Here is a 17,109-nt window from a genome sequence, read left to right as displayed (position 1 = left end):
AATGACATTCATATATAAAAAAAAAAAACTTTATTTACACTTTGTAGCAAAAACAGTTCATTCACTGTGCAAATACTTCAGTTTGCCCAATCCTGAAAACGAAAACAGTCACTAGCAATCTTCCAGACAGGCTGGTCGCTGGTAGGAGAGGCTTGTGCAGTCAGCAGGAAGTTCTGATTAAAATACCGTTGTTTGTTTCCATCAAACTTCACTGAGCCTGCCGTAACAACCAGCAAGGTCGTCTGCCCTTGGGTGGCTTGCTCTGTTAAAAGAACAGTATGAATAGCACAAGGTGAAATTAATGTAACACGGCTGAAAGCCAGGAAAATGTATATGCCCAAATAATCAAACTATTTTGCCCTAAAATAAATAAAATCCCATGATCTAATTTCTGACAAAAAAAGTATATTAAGTCTTACTCAGACCATTTAACACCACATACCATGAACGGGTTGGCAATCAAGTGTATGCACTTGAAATTCACTCGATGGAAGGGATTCAAAGAATTCCCCCAGTGCATCTTGTCCTGAAACAGCGTTGCCATTCCAAACCAAAGTGGCTTTATCCAAGTAGAGCCTTGTCAGGTGCTATGCCATGTCAGGTAAGATATAAGTGTGAGGTTAATGTAAATAGGTCTGCTGTCAGTAAATACAATGAAGATGTTAATGAATGGTATTTATCATACATACCCTCCTCTTCTTATCCATGCAGTCATAATAAATGTTGACAAATTCTTCTGAATATCTGCAGGACTGGTCAACATGGGTTCTGAAATCCTGTACAGACATATTAATCAACTAAGAAGACTAGATCTTCAGATCTTTGTGGCTACACGAGCACACGTTCTGTTGATCAGATAGGCCAAAGGTGACACCAACACAATCAGCTACCACAATGGTTGTATGAAATCGAATACTCACAACTGTTGCAGCCATGTGAAACGATACTGGCAACCTTTAAAGTCACAAAGTGGTGTTCTTCTCTAAAATAAAGCTTTCTGGTCCTTAACCACACTGATGACCAGTCTTCGCAAGCTAACGTTAGACAAGGCAAGTTAGCAACCCTGCTGCTCAGTTCCTCAGACGACTTCACCAGCTGTTATCACTGAAAATATACAAGAGGTAAGCCGTAAGTTTTCTAATTTAATCCATGTTATAGCGCTTATAAAACTACACATACACATCAAAAAAGCAACTCACGAGGGGGAAACATCCATGGACAGTAAAAGAAGCACCACACTACAATCACAAACCAATCCAAACCTCAGATGCAACACCGTTGCTTCTCCCCGTGCGTGACAAAATCGACGCAATAGTTCCGCTTTAGAAGAAATGTAGGAAGTGTTATTTTATGGTTATCTTACGTTAATTTCGTGCAATTAATTCCAACGGTTCTTATATACACATATATCAAAAACAGCATAAATTAAACATTAGACCAGAGCCCGTTTACTTTTTAGACATTCTCTGATTAGACCAACAACAAATCTTGTTTTGAACGTTTTGCACCGGATATAACGTCACTGTCCAACTACTGTTTCTTCCGACGAGGTTCAGCAGCAAGTCATCTAGCTCAGACAGCTAACGTTAGCCTTCTCAGATCGTCATTTGATATGATAATATAATTGAAGCTGTGGTCATGGCGGGTTCCGTGTCTAACTTAGAAGTCTGCGATTTTGCTTATTCTGGAAAATTTGATGAATTAAAAAAATGCATTCTTTCCGATAAATCTTTGGCTACTAAAACGGATCAGGTAACGTTCAGTTAACGTTAACAGATAACGTTTCGTTAACGTTAACTTACAGCCAGCCTAGCCTTACAAGCTAGCACACTTTGTGGCGACATCAGAAAAACTGCCTCTGTACTGATAACGTTAACTGGAGATACAGTGAGTGATGTAAATGTTGTAAGGAACTGCGCATTGGCCTATTTTAAATTCAATATTATTTTCCTCCCTTAGGACCAGAGAACAGCTCTACATTGGGCCTGTTCTGCTGGCCACACAGACATTGTATCATTTCTGTTGGACCTTGGTGTCGAAGTGAACATAAATGATGATGTAAGTTCTCATGAAGAACACTTTTGCATATTCCCATTTTTACCAAATGTATCAGGATACGTTTGTAAGATTTCAGAGAGAGATGTTTTTACTTTTTAAAATAGTATTTAAAATAGTATCAATAGTCTTAAGTATGATATTCTATGGGTCAGGTACCATACTTTGGGGTTGGGTTGTAATGTCACGTTTTTTGTTTTGTTTCTGTTTTTCTTTAGGCTTGCTGGACTCCCCTTCATATTGCAGCTTCAGCTGGCAGAGAAGAAATTGTGCGATCCCTGATATCCAAAGGGGCTCAACTAAATTGTGTCAACCAGAATGGCTGTACACCTCTGCATTATGCAGCATCAAAGAATAGATTTGAAGTATGTGGACACTATTATGTTACTATTACTACTATGGACACTATTCTTTCACACAAACCTACGTCACACACTGCTTGGAGGTGCAAACAACATCAGATGTTTGGTTGAATTGACCATCAATTAACTTCGAAACAGGCACTTTACTTTGGATAGACAATTAGGGGTTTGCACGGACATCACACTCTGGGCAGTAACCCAGCTGCATGGCCATGTTGGAGGCACTCGGCGTAAAGAACTGAATGAAGTACAATGGAGTAAAGCTGTAACGATACACCAACCTCACGATTCGGTTTGTATCACGATTTTTGACCCACGGTTCGATACGAACCTCCATATTTCTTTTTTTAGAGGGGGTGGGGGCTAGACATTTTATTATATTTTGAGAAATTACGGTCTATTGGCAGCGCAGATCCATATGAGTTGGGTGAGGGAGATGCAGTACCAAGTCCAACCACAAGCGCCCTCCTTCCTCTGATAACTTCTGGCATTATTCTCCTTTCTCCCTGGTTTTTTAATACGTTTTGGAAGTCCATACCTACTCCACATGGTTTTCTCGGTCTGACCTATTGGTACAACCTAAAACACGGCAATAATTAACCATTTTCCTTGACGACGTTAGGGATTTACTTCAGTGCCTAACGCTTTCTTATGATGAGAGTATCTCTAATATGGCAACGTCTGATCTGATGACACGCCGTGCAAACCCCTAATTGTAAAACATCATAGGAGTGATTAACGTCAAAAAGTAATTCAACATTTGACACCTCCGATATGTTTAGTGTTCTAAAGACGTTAAATAGCTCGTTATAGTTACCAAATTGTGATCAAAAATGATCTCAATGGCGATAAAGCATATGTTGCACCTCCAACTGCATGGCATACCTGGTTACTGCCCCAAAAGGCCCAAAAATGTTTGTGTTAAAGAATAGCCTGATTTTACCCCGGAAAGTACACGAATAAAGACAAATGTAACACTCACAGCTGTGCATGTCTTACATTAACTATCTATGATTGTTTTTTCATCATTTATTATGTCCTGTAAAATTAAGGTTTCCCATAGAAATTATGTATGTGCTTTTTGTTGTTTCATTTGTCAATAGATAGCTCGCATATTGCTGGAAAATGGTGCAGATCCCAATGTCACAGATAAACTGGAATCCACTCCATTACACAGAGCTTCAGCTAAAGGAAACTATCGCTTGATTCAGCTTCTACTGGCACAAAGTGCTTCAACAAATATCCAAGATTCTGAAGGAAACACTGCCTTGTATGTATCACACCAAAAACAAATATGAATTTAGCTGACTTAATATGACTTCTATGTATCATACCACACACAAATGAGTTGAGCTGACTTCATATTTGCTTCTTTCTGTTTTAAGTTGCCTGGAGCTTGTTTGATTTACCATTCTTTATGTACTTTCAGGCACTTGGCTTGTGATGAAGAAAGAGTAGAGGCTGCAAAACTGCTTGTGGAACATGGAGCCAGCATTTACATTGAGAATAAGGAAGAGAAGACCCCTCTGCAAGTTGCTAAAGGAGGCCTGGGAGCACTGCTTAAGAGGATTGTTGAGGGTTGACTTTATCCTAACCATCTGTGGAAGAACTCTGGCACTAACCTGTAAGAATATACAGCTACTGTATATCTTGAGCTGTCGCAATTTCAGAGGAATGAAATAGCCTCTTGTACGATGCCATAGGAGTGTGAAACAGACAAGCAAAAAACATACTCCTAATTCTGCAACTTGAACTACATAAAGATGTCCACCATCTAGTGTGTTAATTCCAGTTTTTCTGTTTGTTTTGTTGGAAAAGGTCCAATATAAGAGCTAGCACTTACTTTGAGCAGAGTGTACTTCAGATTCAATCAGATTATTAATTTGGGATTTGTGCATTGCATAACTGTTAAGTATTTGTTTGTTGTTAAAACTATAGGTCTGTTTTACAACCTAGCTGTTGGCTCTTGGCTTTTCACACTGATATGAAGTATGTGTGTGCATTTTGTATGGAAATGTTTTACTTGCTTTGACCAAAATGTACATACAAATAAAATTTGAAATAGAGATAAGAGTGGGTGCATGCTGCAGATACAGGAAATGAACATCTGCCATCTCTGCTTTACTCCACTTATATACAGGCCTACATAATGACTGTACAGTGGTTGGAATGGTAAAACGATTATCTGGGATGAAACAGACCTCAGAAGTTTGCCCACAAAAAGGATCCAAAACCGTGTTTGCCCCTATAAGGAGATCCTTCCTATATGGGCAAAGATACCCGGAACTCCTTACATGGGCAAAGGTCCCAAAGTTTGGGTCATCTTTGTAGGTGACCTTCAGAGGTCCAGGTCTAGATTTGACAAAATTGAGATATGGGGTGGTTAACTTTTGAGTGCATCCCTGGGTTTCAAAGTTTCAAGTTATTTGCTCAGAAGAAAACAAAATAGGCTAACAGAGAGCATTCCATTAGATTGGCCACTGAGCTGACAGGAAACGAAATTGTCAGTATTCACGGAGGTAAAAAAAAACAGAACCAAAAACAGCGCTGCATGAAATTACATTAGGCTATGTGATGGAGATGGAAAGGCAGGTTCCTACAAAAATCACAAGTTTAAAATGGACATTATAGGATAAAGATCATAACAAAAGACTGTATGGAAGACACTCTGAAACCTTGGCTAGCCTTTTAATGTACTTTGAGTAATATGGTCTCAAGAACCCTTAAATTAAAAGAGTTACCGATTGTTGTCATTTAGATAATAATTTTCATTCTTCCACACTCTGGACATGGCTTCCTCCCATTTCCTTTTGGTCATCTTCCTCAGGGAACCTTCAATTAATTCAGTACAGAAAATGTACTTCTGTATTGTATCTTTGTCATAGATTGCTTCAGAATATTTCCCTCTGTTGTTGACAGCAAACCACTTCATTGTTGACCATGCACTGTTTAGCGGGTTTAGATGTGCGCATTGGAAAGGCAGTTTGAGGAGTTCGTGTCCGTGTTCTTGAGCCACTTTGGGGCAACAGCGCACAGGCAGCAAATCCACTGGTGACGATGGAGACTGGTGACATGAACTCGAAGCGGGGTATCGACGAGGCGTCCTCCAGCTTTGTGGATCTACAACAATAGCACATCTTCCGTAACATTCTGTTAAGGTGGAACAAAAGTCTTGAAATATATCCCCAGATGCATCTAGATCGTTTGAGTTTAAATGAAACAGTATTTTATAATTCCACGGGACCCATCCTCTTACACCGCCTGCGTGAACTATGCTCCAGGTGTGCTTTCTAGGATCATTCACACTTGCCAAACTTATTTCTCCTGTTATTAGATACTCGGGAATTTCTGTCTCCCCAAGGTACACTCTATAGTAACCGTTGCTTTGAAGTTTCCTGATCTCTTTGATGAAATCAGTGCATTGGGGACCATGATTGTTTTTTCGGTTCCACATGCGCTGCAGAAGGTGGTACAGTCTTAAACGCATGTCTTTCAACGCTTGATTTACTGATTGTAGCCTATTGTAATTTAATAAAAGCAAAGTTCCACAGTCTTGCGTCACAGTTAATTTGTCACAATTAGGCTGTTGCAGATAGCAAATGTGCCATGCAAACCGCCCTCACCGGCGTCCGACGCGCCTCAAGCCGGACGCTCATTTGTCCTCCTTTTTGGAGTTGCATTGGGCTTCTACAATCTGTGCTTGGACGCATCGTTTCTCAAACTATGGACGCGGAGACTGCTGGTCAAATTATGCCCGGTGCTTCTGTCAGTCGTTTGATAATTTGCTGCGTAATTTAGGAGGAAATAGCACGTTAAATTGATCTATTGTTGCTGGCCTAACAGGGAAGTGAATACTCTGTCTGCGGCTTGCACTGACTGGCTGGGGAAGGCTGTAAGCTCCTACTTCGCAAAAGTTGTCAAAACCGCATATCTGTTTCTTGAATGTCGGCGACTTGCTACATTAAACAAAAAACGCATCTTGAAATGCGTTAGCCCACGTGCTTGCTTCAGGTTAAAGCAGGGCCGTAGTCACCATAGACATTGAGGGGGACGTGCCCCCCCCCAATATTCAAATATGACCAAAATGTCCCCCCCAATATTCGGACATAGAAAAATAAAGAATAAAGCGCTATACTAGGCCTACAGGAAACCAACACGTATCTGAAATGTAATCAAACGTAAATAACGCACAAATTAGTGACCTATGGTTCCAGAGTAGCCTACACCCCTGAGTGGTTTGTCCTGGTGATTTTCTGTTTTTCGCTAGTGGTGTGCGCTATCAAAATCTTCCATTTACTGCACCCTACTGCGGTGAGGTAGGGCTGTCAACAATATCGCAAAAGCTACCGGTACAATTTTCACAAAACTTCTTGGAAAGGTGTAGCACAGGCTAAGGAAATCCCATACATGTTTGGAGCCGATCAGACTGAAAGGGAACATTTTCCATATTGTAGCCTATTCTCGCAATGATAGCGAAAGTGAAACGTTTTATTTTAAATGACGAATTTGTGCAAGCCTGTGTCATTTCTTTCACGTCTTTCAACATAAATAATGCATTCATATGCTAGTAGTAATGACAGAAATTACCGTGTTAAGGCCTCTTAGAAATGATTGTTGCATCTTGCATATTATTTAGATGCGCACTCAATCGCGCATCCATGCAGGCAAAATGTGATCAAATGTGGCGACGTTTACAATACGTGATAGCCTACAGTGAATCGCGGACAATAACCAAAGAAAGGAATTTGCACCTCCATTCACCAATTAAAGGCTGTAGTAGGCCTAGTGTTTCTACATGTTGGCACAAAACGTCATTTCTGTCAGAAGCCAGTCTATAATGCATACAGGGGTAACATGAGGTGAGTCAGACAGAAGAGGGGCCTGTCTTAGTATTCCTGAATCCTGTCCCTTTCAAACTATGTTAAAATTGTGTGATTAGCCGCCAGCATAATAAAATCTAAATTAAAAGACAAAATCTTATTAGGCTCCAAACCTATGAGTCCTTAGTTTAAAAAAATCTTCAGGTGTAAGTAATAAGTCAAAGAACCCCATTCTGTGTAATATAGTGTCACGGGTCCAGGGATGGACCAGTGAAGTTGCTTCTTCTCCACCCTTCTCTTTTCACAAAACTCACCGGAGGGGGGGGCATCTGTGTCCGTCAAAAGTTTGGAATAACCTAATTGACTGACCTAACTAACGACTTGTTTGTGATTTTTAATAATATTTTTGCATGGTAGGAAATGTATTGAAATTCTGTTTGGGGGTCCCTCAGACCACACCACACATTTGGTTGACATCATGACTATGGCCTTGGGTTAAAGCAGCAGATTTTCAGCAGAAACATGCTAGGACCCGTCTCTAAATTAATGGGTGATTTCACTCTTCCCATACATTTTTGTAAAACAAGTCAATAGTTTTACAATGTTTCAGTCAAGCTTTGATTGGTTTAGATACAACTGAACATGTAGGCCTAGCCAAATGTAAAGTAGCCTAATAGATTAACTTTGATTTGCTGTGCTGCATACTGGGCAATATGTGCAAAGTAAATTATATGAAGTAGGCCTATTAAAATATTTATAGTCTACTTTTGAAAAAAAAAAAATAGCCTAAGGGAATCTTGTATATGTATTTGGCAAGTAGCACAGGCACAGGTGAAGAACAGTCAGCCCCAGCCAGTACAACGTGATATGTACATCCAGCTTCAAAAGCAAGCAGACCCTAAAATTGAGCATTAGCTGTGAAGGTGATTCACACACAATTATTTTTCTTTCCCCAAAAAACTATATTTGGCAACTTCTGTAGACATCCAAAATGGGGTGGGATAATTGTATTGGGAGCACTGGGGTGTCAGATGGCACTGTGAAAAAAAAAGGTTACATTTTGACCCACAGAATTCAGGTATAGGAGGGCCCCTTAGCAGGATTTTCTTAGGGTCCCATGGAGGTCTGAACCGACACTGGTTGTAGCAAAGCTCCGCTTTAACCTGGAAGAGCTTGACTTAGAGGTGTTGTCTCCTGAACTGCTGCAGAGGATGAAGGTGAAGTTTGCTGAGGCTAAATTGAAGAACAGGATACTGAGGACAAGGAACTTAAATCAATCAAAAATACAGGTGGACTTCTGCACACACAGAGACAAAAAGACGAAGACACTGCAGATAAGTCCCCAATAGAGTGAACCACTGTATAAATACTCGACTATTTGAGCAGTTGAATGTTAATGCATGGTGTTTTTACTCTCTTTTGTTGTTTACATAAAACAAGTTCTTTATGCTTGTTAAGAACTGAAATGTGTATTTTTGGCATTCGTTTATATTTATTATGTGAACTTAATTTGCACAATTGAACAGTCCAGAAATGTTATAGACCTATGCTTTATGGCACTGTACACTTTGCAAGGCAGGTTCATCTGGTCAGTTTTTGAAACAGACACCCCAATGTACTGAATAAATGCAAATACTGTGAACAAACACTTCTAGCATTTCAAGGAATATTTTTTTATTATTACACATACATCTAGATATATCGTAGATCAAATTGTCTTGCAATGAATAGTTGCAATGAAGAGTATTTCAGAATCACTGTATCATGATACCATCGTTATCATGGACAAAATTGTACTGTAGTTTGGAGTAGGCCTACACCAGAGTCCTATGTAATTATTCTTGCAGCAGTGTCCTCCTTTTTGGTGTTATGGAAATGGACACCCTAGTGTAGGCTACTCTCTCTGGAACCATCAATAGGTCACTAATTTGTGCGTTATTTACGTTTGATTACATTTCAGATGGTGGTGCTTGTTGGTTTCCTGTAGTAGCCTATAGCGTTTTTTTCTTTCTTTATTTTTCTATGTCAGAATATTGGGGGCGACATTTTGGTCACATCTGAATATTGGGGTGTGACACGGTGACTAAAGCCTGATGCAAACCAATGACAGATGAATTTCCCCAGCTTGATTCATGCAAGTCTTCGTTCACATGCATGTTCTCATTTGTTGTTTTGATCATCTGCTGTTATGAGAAACATCTATAGTAACACTAACATAATCCATTAAACAATTTAGACCTCGAATTGGCCGGTGGTCTGGTCCATAGACTGTAAAAGGTCTGGTCTTGAAGTTGACCATTTTCCAAGGTGAAATTTACTCAGTTTTTGCTATTTTCAATAATGTTTGTTATGCCTTAGTAGAGACAAAATGTATATATTTGACTAAACAAAATAACTTTCAGGACCTTGATACTGTATTTATTAGGACTTCTGGGGAGGGGGTGGGGCAATTCAAAGGGCCCAGCACTGACAGGGAGCCCAGCATTTTTGTCTGTCATTGGGCCAACATTTTCTAGCAGCGCCCCTGGGTATCTTATAAATTGGTGTGGAACTGGCAGCAGTGCACTCAAGCTCCTTACAGTGGTGGCTGTGAGCCTCTGTGCAGAGCCTGAAAAGGCTCTCCAGCTTTAAGGTGTTGTTTCAGAAAATGTACATTGTTTTTGCCAATAAGTTTGCTATTCATCAAGGATTCTGTGCTATGTGACAATAGTTCCTCATATTTCAGTGCCAACAAGCGCCATGAAAAAAGATGCCAGTGGTCATCATCATCCTTCTTGGGCTGAAGCAGATATAGGATTGGCCATTATAATAAATGGCTGTTGATACATTCAAACACTAAGCAAACACTGAGTTATGAACCCATTTAATTTTGATGTGCAGACTTTTGCTCCCAGGCTATCCACTTTGTGATCTGGGTTCAAACCTTTGTAAAAATGAATGGCTTTACACAATGTCACCAAGTAGATCAGTTAGGCCTATAAGGCTTTTTATTAGTGATAGCTCTGTTGTTGATGTTGTTGCAAGGCATATCTATTGATTTTGTTATACCTTTTTACAAACAAGAAATTATCTTGACTATCTTGATTGATCTTGAGTGGTCACCTTTGGACAGTCTGTTATGGTATAGATTAGAGATACCATTGTTATCTGTGTCTGAAAGAACATGTGATGTGACCAGGTTAGTTGACAGGCCTACACAGAGGCTGTTTGATCATTTTTGGAATAACATGATAAGGCACTGCACAGAAGAGAGCAACCAAACACACTTATTTCAGAAAGAAATTATGAACTAAAAGAGTGTATGCATAATGGTATTAGTATAGGCGTATCTTAATGCTGTGGTTAATGAACTGAATGTTGTTTCATAGATAAAATCTCAACTTCTCTATAAATGTATGATGTTTTTTTCCAAATAATAAAACGAAAGCAGCCTTTAGCAATCTAATGTCAGTGTGACGCCATGATTTACATGTCCATGTCATTAAGAGGTAGAGTGAAGTTTTTTTTACCTTCACAGAAGTGGAATAGCTTGTCAGGACTGTTACTTGTTGTCTATACCTTCTCACAATCTAAATTTCAAGATAATTTGTAATTTGTGTCCTCTATGGCAAAGTAAATTGGTCATCTTTGACAGAGAGGAAAAATCAACATTGGCAGCCTATCTGTTTATCTACAAAGGTTGTTGGGAAATTACAGTTTCAAACATGCTTGTTTGGAATTTTGTTCTCTATCAGACCAGATCAAATTTGTTTGATGTTCAAGGTTCCTCATCCATTCTGAGCTGGGAAAGTCAGCCTTTTGCTATAATGCCCCTACTTCCTGGAATAATCTTCAATGTACTGTAAAAATGAACTCTATACTTTCCTATGGTTAATTCAGATCTGTAATCACAAATCCTGTCAATTTGTACCTGTTTTAAAGCTACAGCGCTACACTCTGGGGGGCATGTAAATGGATGCTCATGGACATCCCCCCAGAGTGTAGCACTGTAACTGCCTGGCTGCGTTAGCTGCAGTCTGTAGAAACTTGAGCTAGGTAAAACCAATTGTTTTCCTTTCTTCCCTGTACCCACAGTATTCGATGACCAGAAGAAACAGAGTTCTGTGTGAAAACTCGCCGGATTTCTCATTTAATTCAATCATAATTTATATTATTATTATTTTATGCATTTTTATTTTTCCTTCCTCCATTACAATTTTATGTGGGTTATCTTATTATTTATTTTATTTTGTTTTATTTGTAGGCCAATACTTTTTGGTACAATTATTATATTATTTATTTTAGTGTTTCATTGTTAGTGTAATCTCAGCTTTTCTGAAAATGAGGACTATCCCTCAATGAACCTCTGACAATGAATGAATGACCCATTGAGGAAGAACTTTTACAACCACCAGTGCATATTGGATGGAGGTGGAGAGTGTTCAAATCACTAAATGTTTACATCTCTAAATAGTATCTCACTTGAATGCTCAAATAGGCTACACCTGTGAGGAAACCCTGATGTATCCTGACATATTGCTTGAAGACTGAAGAAATGAGTCTGACACAAAATCCTCAACAGCTTTGTAGATGCACAATTGAGCATCTAGTTCCATCATAACCCGGTTTGGCAGTGGAACACACGGCTGTCATTTGATAACCCTGACCTGGGTTATCAAATGACACCCCCAACATAACCAGTTCAAGTCGCACAATCAGATTAAGAGACTAGGTGAATATGAAAGCAAGAAGAAGACATTTAATACCCACGGGGAATCAACTTTCCCAGTTAACAATTTCCTTTTGGCCGGATGTGCATGAAAGCCTTGCCTCCAGTTCCGTCAAATGAATCTAGTCTAGACCAATTTTGGACCGATGTGCGTTTGGACGCCGGATCAGTGCCATTATGCAGATCCGTGCCGGATGTTGGGATAGGTGTGGCCAGAGCCCGTCTACGGCATTCTCTGAACACCCATGCTTTCTCACTTCGGTCAAAACTGAGACTAGAAAGAAACTCCGGAGAGACAGGAACTTCACACATGTGTAGGCCTACAGTCATTCAAGATATCTGATAGAGGAAGCGACCCCCTGGCACAGACTTTCAAAAACGTCACATCCGGAAGGTATAAGGAACAGAAGTCGGTCGCAGGCCTATCATAACTGAAGGTGGACCTAACGTTTCTAAAGGACGTTTCAACACAGCTTAATATACGATTATCTCCGAATTTCACACTCTTAAATAACAAGCACAACTGTGAAGGTAAGGATTCTGACTTTCTAACTTGCCATGCCATTCAAGATAGAGATTGCTAACTGGCTTTGCTAGCTTGCTAGCAGATTACCGTTTGACAGTATTCGGTCAAAGTGCAAAATGACGAATCGTGCAAACATTACTTTCCCTAGTTTATTTATTGTTCTGCTTTATTAAAATGAAATCACTTTGATGTTATGGAGCTGCATTGGTTATAAGGAGGGGTTAAGCGAGTAGTTATTAGTTGGAGGCAGCAATATTTCAGACACATCCATCTGAGTTTTGCTGTCCCGAGTCACTTTGTTTTGGTAACGTTACTGGTGATTGCAAATCTCCACAGCTCGCAGACAGTATAGGTCTCCAACACAAGCAACCATGTTTTTGGCTAATAGGACAACTATAGTGAATAATCCCGAAGGTACTCTTTTGTGCTGTAGTTAAACATAGAGCTATCGCCATGTGTCAAATTGTAGTGTCACTTTCGGTTCACAAACGATGGCAAATCAGACAGACGCTCAGAATTGCCACTTGGGTAAGTTTGGATATGATATGACTGTTATCAGTTACTACTACGCCTGTGAGCGAACAACTTCATGTTTTGTGTGTACATCAAACTCTCATAAACTGACCCGTAAATTCAAAATATATTTGTATGCTTTCGCTTGAATATTAGGCAAAGTCGAACAGCGCATAGGCCTATACGCTGAAGAGAGTAAATCGGGAACATACATAATCATGTAGGCCTACATATTACGGTTATGGTATTTCCAACACATACCAAAAAAAAGACGAGCGTCTCACGCCTCCATTAATTTAAGGATGGGCCATTTAAACGGGTTCGCTTACATTGCAAGAGTTACGTAACCTTTAGTCTACCATTTCTTCAATCTTAATTAAATAATTGTGAATGATTGCAAATTCGTAAACATAGTTAAATACGCGTAGTTAACGCGCATTAATTCCATGTGGCTTTTCTGGATCTATTTTGTTTGTATTTGTATTATTCGCATTTCTCCTGACTGTCAACACTAAACTTGCAATGTGGTACGCGTTGTGCTCCACCTACAGTGCACATGTAGAAGGCAAGGCACACATGTGACTGTGGTTGGCTCTTAAAGGGACCGCATAGAAGAACATCTCCTTGTTTACCTTATGTTGACATTGTAACACAAAACCATGAAGCATGATGTAAAGTGGTAATTATTATTTGATAAGGTAATTGCATTAAGATAATGGTTGCATAGTTGTATTATTGACTGGCTATTGATTACTTTTTTTTTTTTTTGTAATAGAAACCTCTTCAAATCTGTCGAACTATGGCTGGAAACGACGGTGAGCTACAGACAGACGAAGCAATGGACTGGTCCACAATCAGTGCCCGTGTCAACTCGTTCCGCCACTTCCCCCGTGCTAAGGAAGTGTCTGCGGAGCGTTTGGCCAGGGCTGGCTTCTACTTCACCGGTGAGTCGGACCGTGTGCGCTGCTTCAGCTGCCAGCAAACAGTGGAGAACTGGAGCAGTGCTGACACGCCCGTGAACCGTCACCTGCAGGCGTCGCCTGCCTGCAAATTCCTCAGTTGCGTGCACCGCACTGGCAGCTTTGGCGTTGCCCCACTGAGCAACGGCTCCGTGTACGATGAGGCAGCCGAGGCCATGGAGTTCAGCCTGCGCACCGGTGAGGTGGTGGATGAGTCCACGTACCCCATGGCGCCCCACATGTGCGCAGAAGATGCGCGCATCAGAAGCTTCGGTACATCGTGGCCTGCCTCTGCCCCGGTACGCTCTCGGCGGCTGGCCCAGGCCGGGCTGTACTATCTCGGGGAGGCCGACCGGGTCCAGTGCTTCTGCTGTGGGGGCATGCTGGCCGGCTGGGAGCCCGGGGATGAACCCTGGAGCGAACACTCCCGCCACTTCCCCAACTGTTTCTTCATCCTGGGCCATGATGTTGGCAATGTCCCCTCCGCCCAGCCTCCAGAGAGTGATGGCCCACGGGTCCATATGGAGTCCTATGAGGAAAGGCTGGGGAGTTTTGCTGGCAGGCAGCATCCTGTGGACCATGAGAGGTTGGCCAGAGCAGGGTTCTACAGCTCAGGTACACTGAAGCATTACACCCCAAAAAGTTAGCATTCATCTCAGGCCACATACATTATTTAATCAAAGCAGTAAAAGTGTTCCTCACTATTAAGTCTTATACATGATGATGTGATTGATGTGTTGATATGTAACACAGTGTCGTAATGATAATGTTGTTTAGAGTTGTAGCTTACTAAATTAAAGTCAATAATAAACACAGGTGCGTCAGACCGTGTCACATGTTTCCGGTGTGGGGGAGGTCTGAAAAACTGGCAACCAGAGGAAGATCCTTGGGAACAACATGCCAAGTACTATCCTGGGTAATCATGCTCTTATCAAGCATTATCAAGTGTGTTCTCTGCTGCAATATGTTCATCTTCAGTGGACATGCATTGCTAATGAAATGAAGGCTACTTTTATTAATTGGGGTGTATGCATTGTTTTGTTTTGGTAATGAACAGGTGCAGTTTTCTGCTGTCAGAAAAGGGTCATGAGTTTGTCAACAGCATACAACTTCAAAACCCAAGCAGGAGCAATCCAGTAAGTTGTTCAACAACTTGTGAAATTTATAACGGCTTAAAGTTTTTCTGTCAATAATTCTGTTAATTTCACTTCCCTTCTTTCCAGGCTTCAAGTCATCACCAGAATGGATTTTCAAAGCAGGAGAAAGGTAAATAAATACCAAATTCATTGCCAGTGTAAAGTATAAGAGTTTATAAGTCTTCAGAAATGGAAAAACTTAAAGGCCTACCACAATAGTCACTTTGCTCTTTTGATTCCTCAGCAGCAAGCATCATGCAGTCTGAGATTGCCCAGAGAGCTGTTGAGATGGGTTTTGATCCAGTCAAGGTAGAGAGGGCCATTCTGGAGAAAATACGTCGGTTTGGACAGGGCTACTCCAGCGTTGAGAATCTTATACAGGATGTGCTCAGCAACTCGGCTGAAAATGATCCCGAGGGCTCCCATGCAAATGATGGTAGGTATATAGCACTGAGTTTCTATTGCTTGCTTTTATAGTCCTTGTGTACAATTACAGATCTCTGACTTTGTGTTGAATCTGTGAAAATGTCACATTCAAGCTAGCCTGGGTGTTCCCATGCTGCCTTGCGCGCGATTTGATTCACGCTGCTACGGCAGCCTGGAAACTACCGCCCTAATTTTTGCCTCAGATAAGGAACCAATCACAGAACAGGGGGGAAAGCAAGACGATGATGAGCTATGCACAGACGCATTTGATAGACATCCGTGGCACCCAATAAACGGATCTGGGCATTTTTTTCAAATACGAGAAAATGAACGTTTGGTTCCCAGACCACGTCTCATTGAGAAGTGGTGGCGCTAGCCAGGCTACATTCAAGCAAAAACTTGAAAGTTTAACACGTCTTAAGAACAAGATGCTACAGTTTGTTAGTAATTGACAGTAAGATTGTTGTTACCAGATGTGGCAATACCAGTGTGTAACAAAGCATTGCACAGTATTTTACACAAACAAACGTAGCAACATAGTGACAGATAGAGGCTATTGTTTCTACAACAGATAATCAGTGCATATCTATGGATTTCATTTACTGTTAATGGGCTCAGCCATCTTGGGAAAAGTTGTGATACTTCGGGTTCAAATGAGCTGACAACTAGGAATTATGACATCAGGGGGTGTTCCATTTACAACTTCCTGCTAGTAACTGGGGAAAGCCACTGGGAAAAGGATTTGAGTACAAATGAAATGCACCTTGTACCATTTATTTATTTTCTTTCTTTCTTTCCTTATTTTTTATAAAAACAAATTCAATCATGTGATTTCAGATGAGAATCCTTTGGAGAAGCTGGAAAAGCTACAGAGAGAAAAACAATGTAAAATCTGCATGGACAGTGACGCTTGCATCGTATTTGTACCCTGCGGACACTTGGCCACCTGCAAGAGGTGCTCAGATTCCCTAGGCAAATGTCCCATTTGTTGTGCGAATATCATACAAAAAATTAAGACCTACATCTCCTAAGTTTTAACATTTAGAGGTTAAAATTGAAGTGCTGCTTTGTATTATTTTATATAAAATCCATAATTCCCCAGAGTGTGTATATAGATTTTATTTAAGTACTTTTGTATATGTAGGAAAATCAAATGTTGCAAGATAACCTTTTTCTATCCCAGGGTAATGATGTACAGATGTATGATATGCCTGTGTTTGATTACACAGTAAGTAAAAGGTTGTTTTATGAAAGATAAATACTTTTGTTTGTGAAACACATCCGAATTACGTTATATTTTGGGTAAGCCACTTACACCCTCTAAAGTGTGACTTATTCATACTTGCCTTTCTCTGATCAGTTTGATATGTTTTCGTTATATAATATATTATTATTTGATTAACCTGGGTCCACCTCTGCCAAGGGACTTTGGCATCTACAACTCTAATATCATCTGCTTGACTTAAAAAAAGCTAAATCTTTGGATAACCTGTTTCGACATTCTTCCAATGAGAGTGTGGCTTTATGCACTTTACCATCATGTTTAATAAATTATTGAAATGTATTGTGTGTATCATTTGTTCAATTTATCTTCTTGACACAAT

General features: G+C 40.3%; 4 protein-coding genes across 5 annotated transcripts; 2 read left to right on the top strand and 2 right to left on the bottom strand.

Annotated features, from left to right (window-relative positions):
* Positions 1–13: 13 nt before the first annotated feature.
* nxt2 (nuclear transport factor 2-like export factor 2) lies at positions 14–1,462 on the bottom strand. The gene is made up of 5 exons (XM_076292368.1): positions 1,200–1,462; positions 921–1,104; positions 690–776; positions 443–587; positions 14–262 (listed from the first exon to the last, which is right to left on the bottom strand). Exons 2-5 carry the CDS (start codon positions 933–935, stop codon positions 78–80), a joined length of 432 nt encoding a protein of 143 aa, XP_076148483.1. The 5' UTR covers positions 936–1,104; positions 1,200–1,462; the 3' UTR covers positions 14–77.
* An 87-nt stretch (positions 1,463–1,549) lies between these two features.
* Positions 1,550–4,203, top strand: psmd10 (proteasome 26S subunit, non-ATPase 10). The gene is made up of 5 exons (XM_076292367.1): positions 1,550–1,752; positions 1,960–2,058; positions 2,274–2,420; positions 3,521–3,687; positions 3,847–4,203. Exons 1-5 carry the CDS (start codon positions 1,639–1,641, stop codon positions 3,998–4,000), a joined length of 681 nt encoding a protein of 226 aa, XP_076148482.1. The 5' UTR covers positions 1,550–1,638; the 3' UTR covers positions 4,001–4,203.
* A 906-nt stretch (positions 4,204–5,109) lies between these two features.
* LOC143133235 (uncharacterized protein C21orf140 homolog) lies at positions 5,110–6,082 on the bottom strand. Its single transcript, XM_076293010.1, has one exon. The coding sequence runs from the start codon at positions 5,902–5,904 to the stop codon at positions 5,155–5,157; it is 750 nt and encodes a 249-aa protein (XP_076149125.1). The 5' UTR covers positions 5,905–6,082; the 3' UTR covers positions 5,110–5,154.
* A 6,065-nt stretch (positions 6,083–12,147) lies between these two features.
* Positions 12,148–17,069, top strand: xiap (X-linked inhibitor of apoptosis). 2 transcript variants are annotated; one of them, XM_076292366.1, is made up of 7 exons: positions 12,148–12,476; positions 13,760–14,558; positions 14,760–14,859; positions 15,001–15,079; positions 15,167–15,209; positions 15,327–15,515; positions 16,343–17,069. In XM_076292366.1, the coding sequence occupies exons 2-7, from the start codon at positions 13,784–13,786 to the stop codon at positions 16,534–16,536; spliced, it is 1,380 nt and encodes a 459-aa protein (XP_076148481.1). In that variant the 5' UTR covers positions 12,148–12,476; positions 13,760–13,783; the 3' UTR covers positions 16,537–17,069. The 2 variants fall into 2 exon arrangements, with proteins under 2 accessions (XP_076148481.1, XP_076148480.1); XM_076292365.1 differs by having other exon boundaries at positions 12,149–12,476; positions 15,324–15,515.
* Positions 17,070–17,109: the final 40 nt, after the last annotated feature.

The sequence above is a fragment of the Alosa pseudoharengus genome, unplaced genomic scaffold, assembly GCF_046254945.1.
Source record: "Alosa pseudoharengus isolate Yale_2024_CS ecotype anadromous, Long Island Sound unplaced genomic scaffold, YU_APseudo_1.1 YU_APseudo_1.1_scf_19, whole genome shotgun sequence".
In the NCBI taxonomy this organism is placed as follows: domain Eukaryota; kingdom Metazoa; phylum Chordata; class Actinopteri; order Clupeiformes; family Clupeidae; genus Alosa; species Alosa pseudoharengus.
This window is presented reverse-complemented; position numbering and strand designations above follow the sequence as displayed.

What these genes read in the sequence shown, in the direction of transcription:
- nxt2 (XM_076292368.1), bottom strand. An exon ending in GCATGGATAAGAAGAGGAGG is followed by an intron (nt 588 to 689) that starts GTATGTATGATA and finishes GACATGGCATAG; the next exon opens with CACCTGACAAGGCTCTACTT. An exon ending in TGATTGCCAACCCGTTCATG is followed by an intron (nt 263 to 442) that starts GTATGTGGTGTT and finishes TTCTTTTAACAG; the next exon opens with AGCAAGCCACCCAAGGGCAG.
- psmd10 (XM_076292367.1), top strand. Translation starts at nt 1,639, where the DNA reads ATGGCGGGTTCCGTGTCTAACTTAGAAGTCTGCGATTTTGCTTATTCT. An exon ending in AAGTGAACATAAATGATGAT is followed by an intron (nt 2,059 to 2,273) that starts GTAAGTTCTCAT and finishes GTTTTTCTTTAG; the next exon opens with GCTTGCTGGACTCCCCTTCA. An exon ending in TCTGAAGGAAACACTGCCTT is followed by an intron (nt 3,688 to 3,846) that starts GTATGTATCACA and finishes ATGTACTTTCAG; the next exon opens with GCACTTGGCTTGTGATGAAG.
- LOC143133235 (XM_076293010.1), bottom strand. Translation starts at nt 5,904, where the DNA reads ATGCGTTTAAGACTGTACCACCTTCTGCAGCGCATGTGGAACCGAAAA.
- xiap (XM_076292365.1), top strand. Translation starts at nt 13,784, where the DNA reads ATGGCTGGAAACGACGGTGAGCTACAGACAGACGAAGCAATGGACTGG. An exon ending in ATTTTCAAAGCAGGAGAAAG is followed by an intron (nt 15,210 to 15,323) that starts GTAAATAAATAC and finishes TTGATTCCTCAG; the next exon opens with CAGCAAGCATCATGCAGTCT. An exon ending in GGGCTCCCATGCAAATGATG is followed by an intron (nt 15,516 to 16,342) that starts GTAGGTATATAG and finishes ATGTGATTTCAG; the next exon opens with ATGAGAATCCTTTGGAGAAG.